Source organism: Cyprinus carpio, chromosome A6 (assembly GCF_018340385.1).
Source record: "Cyprinus carpio isolate SPL01 chromosome A6, ASM1834038v1, whole genome shotgun sequence".
In the NCBI taxonomy this organism is placed as follows: Eukaryota; Metazoa; Chordata; class Actinopteri; order Cypriniformes; family Cyprinidae; genus Cyprinus; species Cyprinus carpio.
The window spans coordinates 5,262,166-5,272,411 of record NC_056577.1 but is presented as its reverse complement, the minus strand read 5'-3'; the positions used below and the strand labels follow the sequence as shown (position 1 = coordinate 5,272,411).

The following is a 10,246-nucleotide window of genomic DNA, read 5'->3' as shown; positions in this document are numbered from 1 at the left end:
TGTCATGGTTGAGTGTACTTCAGTACTCCAATAGTGGTGAACAGAAACTACAACAAATGCAAAGTTTGTTGTTCCCTTTTGCTCCAGTAGAAAATGACAAAATCCACAACAGCATTATTATAAACATATAAGTTTTCGGGCTTGGAGCAAATTGTCATGCATTTTTGTTTCATTTAATGTTTATCTTTAACAAAAAGCCATTAAATAGTCTATTATACTGTATTTTTTTATACATAATATATAATATTAAATAATAAATTATTTTGCTTCAATTGCAAAAGATAATTTGCTTTAATTTACAAAAGAGGAAAAAAGTGATTATATTGGTCAGAAATATAGTTATAAATGTACATTTATTTATTTTTATGAATGGATATATATATATATATATAAAGAGCTAGATTTACGATGTTAATAATTATGGAAATGCATCATCACAGTCTGTCCACTGCTCACTGGATGTTTAATCAAATGTAATTTCAGCAGGTTTGTGATCTTTATTTCATCAATTCAGTTCAGTTTATCATTAGCACTTTTCACAATATATTGTTCCACGGCAGCTTTAAAGGAAAAGTGCTTTGCAGCTCCTGAAAGACTGTAAATGCATGCTTTGTGCATAAATGTCATTTTACAGGAAGACTGCAGGTTTCTGACACCTTCAGAGCAGCACAAACTAATGCAATGTGATGTGAGGTTAGGATGAGAGACGGGGGCTGATGAGCTGAACTGTCTTTAATGGCTCGTGTCACTTATTTAATCGTGAGCTTCAGTCCGCCAGCGCTCATCTACACAAATGATGACTGAGCAGCGAGAGCCTGGTTCATTATAATTGTTCGATCCATCAGGAAGAGCGGCGCTCCCTCGTTTAGTTCTTTATTTATTTGTGCTATTTTGGTGGTCATTGTAGCAGCATCATTTGGGGTTGCCATGGAGACCGTGTTACAGTCACAGCGCATCTGATCTACTGTATCACCTCGGTCAGTCCTCAAAGCGGTTTGATGAAGGATCTGTGCGGTCTGAGAGATGAACTCAGAGGACCGATGCTCTGAAAGGAGAAGTGATGTGTTCAGCTGTTAAACAGAGCGATTCATCTCACTTATCCAGCAGCAGGCAAACCATAGCTCACAGACACACGGGTCCACCTGCAGCTTCAGCTCAGAGCCCTGAAGAGTTTGGTGAGGACTTGTGTAATAAAATGCAAAACGTGCTTCTGGATGCATTCCTTCATCTGGATGTAGAGCATCCTATATTACTGTACAATGATTTCATCTGATCAGATTCTTGTGTCTCTGTTTCAGTGGAGAGTGACTGATTCACAGTGAACTGCCTCCACCTTGTGGACACACACAGATAGTGACAGTCAGAGCAGACATGTAAGTCATTTAAAGAGGACATCGGATGTAAAATTCACTTTTACATGGTGTTTGCATATAAATGTGTCTTAGCGGTGTGGACACAACCACCCTACAATGATAAAAATCCCTTTAACTTCTTTTTTTTTTTTATCCTCAAAAACCTAAACAGTCTCAATTATCAAGCCGTTTTGATTTTCTGAGCAGTATGATGTCATATTGCTCAAGCCCCGCCCACGGCCGCTGACGGACTGTCTCGTATTAGCATATCTCCGCCCCCAGCAGCTGTACAGTGCCCATCATTCTCTCTTAAAGTGAACCCAAGAGTCTTCATTTTCTCCGGACATCAGAGCCGCTGAGGACTCAGTGGATTTGTTTTGTTTTTGAAGGTAATGCGACACCGAACACACAAAATTCGTTTGCTTCGACTGCTTTCTGAGGGACAATTCAAGGCAGGTTTTGCTAAGAAGTTAAAACTCACGGATGGATCAGTACCCAGTGTTCGTGATCCAGCTGCACCTCCACAACAAGTAAATCTCACACTTTATATTTTTTATGATTATTTGCAAATTGCCTTTCCTCTAGTGATGGGGAGTCGACTCCAAACAAGTCGATTCCTCGCCTCTAAACACAGTCTATAGCCTGATTTTCTTACTTTAAAGGGTAAGCTATCACTAAATTTTAAATTAAAACTTACCATTGACAGAAACAGCCGTCTAGTGCCTTTCCTTTTGCATTTACTTCCTTATTACAAGTAATCCTCCTGCTGGTCATAATAAAGAACTTTGTTTTTCTTCCTCCATGAGTGACATTTATGTTATGTTTATCTAAAAGTGTAGGCTATTTTCCCTTGCTTTACCCTACTGCTAAAAAGCCATTTTGTGCATTTATGGTGTAATTAATACACTGATTGGTCAGGTGGTCATTTGCTCTTTAACATTCAAAGTCTCAGCACTGCCCCCTCGGATCTGATTTGTGCTCCCCGTTCATTTTGTCCCCCCTCCACTCCCAAAACACCATCAGTTTAAAAATCCTTTGATGCTCTGGCATAATGTCCATTGATGTAATATATCACACAATAAATAAGTAAATAATAAAAATAAAAAAACAAGCTGTCATTTCATGTAGTCTTGGGGGCCCTCTGGTGGCTCTGATGCAGTTTAATGCAGTAATATAATATAATATAATATAATATAATATAATATAATATAATATAATATAATATAATATAATATAATATAATATAATGTAATATAATATAATATAATTATACTATACTAAAAGCATAAATAGCAACATATAAGTCATATACATTTTTATATGAAACTGAATGATTACTCACATCTGCTAAATAAATGTGATATATGTTTATGAAGTTTCCAATAAGAGTTTCCAGGTTGGAGCAAACTCTCATGCATTTTTTATTTTTATTTTTTTTATTTACTGTTTAAATTGAACCAAAATGGCATCACGTCTATTATACTGTAACCTGTTTTAAATACATGTTTTTATTTCCCCCCACAAACAGGTTCAAAGTATGATGTTTTACTTCATATAGTTTAAATATATAAATAAATGAACGCATAAACAGATAAATAGCAAGGAAAAAAAAGAAGAAAAAAAGAAGAAAATGATAAACAAAGTGGGAAAAAGTAATACGAATTTAATTCGATATTTGTATTTATTTTAGCAAGTAATTTCTTTCTTTCTAATTTCTGCAGGTTTGGTCTTCCTGTGTGTTAATATTCTGTGATTATATTATGTTAGTGTACATAATCTTTAAGCTGCTGTAAATTGTGTACAGTAGCTACATTTGTGTTATTTATATGTAAATTCTGCCTTATAATCTGTTTAGTGTGTAAATAATAGATATTTAATCTGTGAGTTTGTGTTTATATAATGTGTAGTTGCTCTGGAACACACACACACACACACACACACACACACACACACACACACACACACACACACACACACACACAGAGCGAGAGAGAGAGAGAGTCTGGTTCACTAGTAGTATCCTTGTAGGCACTCTTCATAGGCGTAATGGTTTTTATACTGTACAAACTGTATTTTCTATCGCCCTACACCAACACTAACCCTTACAGGAACATTTCTGCATTTTTACTTTCTCAAAACAAAATTTGGTAAGTTTTTTAAGCCTTTTGAATTACGGGGGCACAGGTAGTGTCCTCATAAATCACCTTCATATTGTAATACCTGTGTCATACCCATGTCATTATACAAATCTGTGTCCTCAGAAACAACCCAAATCAGTGCGCGCGCGCACACACACACACACACACACACACACGCGCGCGCGCACACTCTGTGGCGTTTCTGATGCGGAACAACAAGTCTGAACAAACTCTGCTGCTCCACTTCCGAATGTTTGAAACACCTCCATCAGAGCAGCGCCTCCTCCTCCTGCTCCTGCTCCCGCCGCAGCGCTCGTGAGGAGACACCGGACCGATGACGGACAACGAGCGCGCGGCCAGAACCCTCAAACACGTCCTGCAGAAGCCGGGGAACGGCAGCTGCGCGGACTGCGGCGCCGACAGTAAGTCATTGCCTTTACACGCATTAAACATTCACCGAACAACCGGAACCGGGCTCGCGAGGCACGACCGAACCTGCGCGAGCGGATGAACGCGCGCGGACAACTCACCTGAAACACCGCGCGCGACGCTACGACGAACTCTGACGACTCGGCTTTGAGACGTTTTAAGCACTATATTACAACCGTATTTGATTACACGTGATTCTATTAAGAGTTAATAAAATCAAGGTGCTTTAAATCAGAGCAGAAGCGCGCGCATGCGCACGTGTGTTTCCAGACATACCTGCGTAACAATGAGAGAGCGCAGGAGTTTGAGAAGATAAAGACAGGAGTGATGGATGGGTTCAGGGTGGTGTTTCTGCTCATGTACGACAGGGTTTGGTTTCAGCAGAACCTTCTCCTCCTGATTCAGGATGACTCTCTCGGGAGTTTAGACACTGTATTCCAGAGATCAGGATTGTGGGGTTGTGTTTGTCTGGACATGAGCGGCTGCTGGAGACAGCATCAGATATAGACTAAAGGTGTGGTCGTGTGTGATTTCTAGAGGTTTCTAGGGAGCGGTCGAGGACACTGATGAAGAAACAGGAAGTGTGTTTCTTCACACTGTCCCCTGCAACACATGTGGAAGGAGAGAGAACCGATCTGTCGTGACTCTCAACATGTTCAGCCAAAGTCCCTTTTGAGGAAAGTCTCTTCACTCGCCGGCTGTATTTGAGACGCCTCCGGGCAGCTATTTTCAGGCATGCAAGACCAAAGCTGTGTCCCAATCCACATGCTTATACTACGCCCTACAAGTAGAGACTTCTTTGTCAAGAAAAGTGTGTAGCAGAAGATAATCAAGCTTTGGGAAACACTGCTTTCTCATAATTGCATCCTGTCACCATTTAAACTTAATTCATTTAATGATGATAATTATAATAATTAATAACACTTGAGAACAAGTTGATTGTGCGTCTGCAATGTCTACATCTACCACAGACATTCATTTGACAGACTAACACAACACAAGACGAAGCCGTTTGCTAAGACGACATTTAAAAGTGACCAACCTGTAATACTGACTTTATAAACTCACAATAAACCAAGACAGTCTCAACTAGCTTCAGCGGGAATTTAAATCTTTTACAAGCAGAGGCTGCACAGTGCTGTAAACTCATTTGCTGCGTCTCAGTTTGCCTAAATATACTACGCCCTTAAAGTATGTACTAAAGAAAAGAGTGTGTCGTAGAAAAGTAGGCAAGCTCTGGAACAAACTCTGCTCATATTTTTTGCATTATGATGTGTTTAAAAGTTAATGGCCTAATGCATGTTTATAAAAGTAAGAGATAACATTAAATAACTATTTTTTTTTTACCAGGTTAACTGTTGATTATTAGTCACTCAAACCCTTTTATCTAAACCTCTCTACTTAACCATCAGTCGCTCACATCCGCCATGTTTGTAGTTTTTAACACTTTCGATACATGTTTGTAGTTCTCAACCGAATCCTTCTCCAAAGCGCAATGGATTGTGGATAATATTAGCCATTAGTGCTAGTATCTACTGGAAATAGCAGACCATCTGGGGACTTGTGGCATAATCTTTTCAGCAATTGGCTTTTTTATTCATAGACATGTTGCACCGTCTTTGTATATCTTAAGCTTTTTTGTCATATTATCATGTTTAATATATCATGATTTTTGCTTGATTTAAATCATGAGGAACATGTTCAGATTGAGTGGCAAACTGTTTTTAGAGTAAACGAGAGTTTGCTATTATGATCTTATGAGGGTTTAAAGGCCAACAAAAACATTCTCATCATGTAAGTGTCGATCCAAACCTGTATGACCTGATGCTGAAGACAAAAGTAAGTATTAATAGTTTCAGTTTTCATTTACTTTCATTGTATTTTTTTGTCCATAGAATGAAAGTCGTACAGGTTTGGAACAACATTAAGGAATTTAATTTTTTGCGTGAACTTTTCCTTTAAGTTGACATGTGATATGAAACCAGCTCTTACACTTATATACACATACATATAAATATATTATCGTGATTAATCACATCGAAAAATAAAAGTTTTTATTCAATTAAAATATACTGTATATATTTATTGTGTATATACAGTACAGGTCAAAAGTTTGGAAACATTGCTATTTTTAATGTTTTTGAAAGAAGTCTTTCTGCTCATCAAGCCTGCATTTATTTGATCAAAAATACAGAAAAAAACCCAGTAATATTGTGAAATATTATTACAACTTAAAATAATAGTTTTCTATTTTAATATACTTTAAAAAATAATTTATTCCTGTGATGCGCAGCTGAATTTTCAGCATCATTACTCCAGCCTTCAGTGTCACATGTAACATCCAGTCTATCACATGATCATTTAGAAATCATTCTAATATTCTGATTTATTATGAGTGTTGGAAACAGTTCTGCTGTCTAATATATTTGATGAATAAAAGGTTAAAAAGAACTGCATTTATTCAAAATAAAAAAAAATTCTAATAATATATATTCTTATAATATGTTTTCTTTACTATCACTTTTTATCAATTTAACACATCCTTGCTGAATAAAAGTGTTGATTTTATTTAAAAAAAAAGAAAGAAAAAAAAATTACTGACCCCAAATTACTGACCAGTAGTGTATATTGTTATTACAAAAATATTTATATTTTAAAAAACATAGCTTCTTTTTTTAATTTTTTTTTTATACTTTTTATTTCATCAAAGTATCCTAAAAAAAAAGTATCACATGTTCTGAAAAAATATTATCAGCAGAACTGTTTCCAACTTTGATAATGAATCATCATATTAGAATGATTTCTAAAGGATCATGTGATAATGATCCTAAAAATTCAGCTTTGCATCACAGAAATAAATGATAATTTAAAGTATAATAAATTTATAAACAATTATTTTAAATTGTAATAATATATCACAATATTACATTTTTTTGATCAAATAAATGCAGGCTTGATGAGCAGAAGAAACTTCTTTCAAAAACATTAAAAATAGTAATGTTTCCAAACTTTTGGCATGTACTGTATATATACACAAACATACATATATAAATTTAAAAAATATTTACATATATATATATATATATATTGATAATTGATATTTTATATAAATATAAATATTTTATATATAAACAAAACCTATTTTTCTTAAATATATACATGCATGTGTTTGTATTTATATATACATAATAAATATACACAGTACACATGCATATATAAACACAAACTTTTATTTTGGATGCGATTAATTGTTTAGCAGCGCTAAAATATATATAAATATATAAATACTTGCAAATGAGTCAATGCTGTTCAGCAGAACTTATTTGCATGTACTTATATTTTTCATTAATATTCTGACAGTGTATTCAGATGTGTGTGTGTGTGTGTGTGTGTGTGTATATAAACAAACAGATACACAGGCCTATATTTCAAATACTTCCTTCCCCATTAAAAAAAATGTTTTGATGCACTAATATATTTTCATTAATATAAATAAATGAGGTATATGTATAGTTCATAATGACGTCTGGATGCAGTTTTCTGCTGCAGATCTCTGTCTTTATGGTTGAACCTCGTATGTTTTCTGTCTGTCAGATGTTAGATGAAGACAGTGTTTGGAGGGTTTTATCAGGCTTCAGATCCGGCTGGAATGTGCTCGCTGTGTTTCTGTTGCTTGAGGTTGATGTTAATGGTTTTTCTCCTGGTTCGTGTTTCTTTAGCTTCAGGGGGTTTTCGGGGGAATATTAACAAGCTGGTCTGTCTGAGTTCTTTTCCTCTTCAGCGTTTAAGGGTCTGCTTTCCAGTAATCCTGAAGTAAATCAGTCTTCAGTATCTCTATCCTGAGACTTGTGTGTCAGTAACAGCACTGTAATCTCACAATAACACGATGATCCTTTCAAAAAACATCAGCCAGACCTGCGTTTACTCGATGAAAACCTGTGGAAGACATCCTTTCTGTTTTGTGTTTTATTCATCATTTCTCTCTTTCTCTCAGATCCGGAATGGGGCTCCTGTTCTTTAGGAGTCTTCGTCTGTCTGGGCTGCTCCGGAATCCATCGCAGTATTCCCAACCTCGGAAAAGTCAAATCTCTCCTGCTCTCACGCTGGGAGGATTCAGAAGTTCAGGTGCTCTTTAGAAAATAATCACACTCTGTCATCATTGACCTTTCTTCATGCTGCTTCAAACATGTATCAGTGTTATTATCTTGTATTATTTACATACTATTATAGTATTTAGTAATATTATGATACGTTAATATTTTCTCATCTTTATAAGTTTTTTATATTTCTGTTATATTTTAGTTTTAATTTTAACTTGATTTTAAAACCATTTTATTTTAATTCATTTTCAAAGCAACAATTATATGTTGAAGTTTTTTCAGCTTTATTTCAATTAAGAAAGTTATTTTTTTTTGTAGTTTTAGTTAATACCAAAAGTGATCTGTTTGCTGTTGGTTTTATTTTATTTTTAATTTGAGTAATTTTAACTTAAATTTAAACCCACTATATTTCAATAAGGCATCATTTCTATTTTTTTTTTTCAAGTTTTCGAAGTTTAAGTGTATCATCAAATATTTATACTTTATTTCAGCTTTATTTCAATTATGAACATGATTTTTAATAGTTTTAGTTAATACCAAAACGGATCTGTTTGCTGTTATTCTTCACAGAACTACAAAAGAACTGCTCTTTTTTTCAGGCTGTCAAGCTGAATGTAATTTTCAGTCTGTTCCTCAAACACATCAGAATATGACTTCTGAAGAATATAGAGCGTATGAGTCTTTATGATGCATTTATGGTGCTCATGTCTTCTCTTTCTGGAGCTTAATATGGTCATTATGAACTGTTGTTGTACGGAAAAGAGCAGCATGAACAAATCAGTGTTTCTCTAAACAGTTAAATCATATGCATTTGTGTCTGCAGTTAAAGGTGTGTTTGCTGATGTCTGTGTTTGTAGTTCATTTCTGAGCGAGGGAATGATGCCATGAACGCCGTCTATGAGGCGGCACTTCCTGTTTACTTCTACAAACCCACACACAGAGACTGCCAGTGAGTTTCCATGGCAACCTGCGCCTCTCACATCACATTAACACACAGCTGCACATGGAGATATCATCATATCAGGCTCCTCATATATTTAGGGTGAGATCAGGGTCACTTCAACTTCAGGCCACTCAACGGAGTTGCTTTACAAACACAAATCTGTCTCTGAGGCCCTCAGTAGCAAGAAAACTGAATATCTGTATGTGCCAATTTAAGTATCACTACATTATATCACATTTTTATTTATTATGAAGTAGCTTTCAATTTTATATTTTAGAGTTATCTTATTTAAGCTTTATATTAATGTTTTAACAGTTTTAGTTCATAATAAATAGTTTTTAATAGTTGAGTTAATAATAACCATGCAATGAGCAGATCTATGTTAGAACTACTAAGCCTGCCCTTACGAAAAAGAAGTTTATTCAAGTGTGCTATTAGTATGCTTCTTTTAAACTAAAAATAGGAAAGTATGCTTTTAGTTTACTTTTTATGTACTTCTCAGAAATATACTTAAAATGACATTTAAGTATACTTGACTTATACTTACAAAAAGTCTAAATATACGTGAACTTTACTTAAGTATACTTAATAAAATAAACTTGAAGTATACTACTTTTTGGTAAGGGTAGACGATTTTTGCTCTGATTTACCGTTTGGAGAGTTGACAGATTCCACAGAAAATCACATAGTGTCTGATGGTCACAGACTCTGATTTTTCAGCTTAATCCAGTCGGAGTAGATCAAACATGTTTGAGATTTTCAGCCGATTTTGCAACAAGACACACACTTTAGTGTGTGACGAACAGTTCTCTTTTGTCACTGTTTACAAACTCTGCAAGTGTATGATGCCTGGTTCAGATTTTAAAAGTCATGTAGTGTATTCCAGCCTTTAGTAATTGTTTTCAGGTTCACACTCCCTAATTAAATTCCGCGTGAAACCACAATGACCTGTGTTTGGTCACTTTACATGTCAGCCAGATGATTATTTCCTTCTCTCTCTGTGTGTCTTGTGCAGAATGAACTTTATCACGAGCTGAGTTCAGGGTTAAGAGTGTTTCTGAGCTCACTGCAGTCAGGATGAGTTTAGCTGAGTTTAAGTGCTGTGTGTGTGTGTGTGTGTGTGTGTGTGTGTGTGTGTGTGTGTGTTTTAGGGTGCTGAAGGAGCAGTGGATTCGGGCAAAGTACGAGAGGCAGGAGTTCGTGGAGAACGGCAAGAAGCTGATCTACGAGGACGGTACGTGTGTGTGAATCTCAGAATACTTGCCTTTCGTTTCCCGCTTGATG

The 10,246-nt window shown here is 35.6% G+C and overlaps 1 protein-coding gene across 1 annotated transcript in view; it reads left to right on the top strand.

The window, feature by feature from the left end:
• Positions 1-3,668: 3,668 nt before the first annotated feature.
• The window catches only part of LOC109101840 (arf-GAP with dual PH domain-containing protein 1-like), a 10,813-nt gene continuing 4,235 nt past the window's right edge, over positions 3,669-10,246 (top strand). The window contains exons 1-4 of the mRNA XM_042757627.1: positions 3,669-3,912; positions 7,914-8,044; positions 8,877-8,968; positions 10,114-10,196. Coding sequence (XP_042613561.1) covers positions 3,825-3,912; positions 7,914-8,044; positions 8,877-8,968; positions 10,114-10,196 — 394 coding nt within the window. The 5' untranslated portion in view covers positions 3,669-3,824. The remainder of the gene's footprint in view (positions 3,913-7,913; positions 8,045-8,876; positions 8,969-10,113; positions 10,197-10,246) is intronic.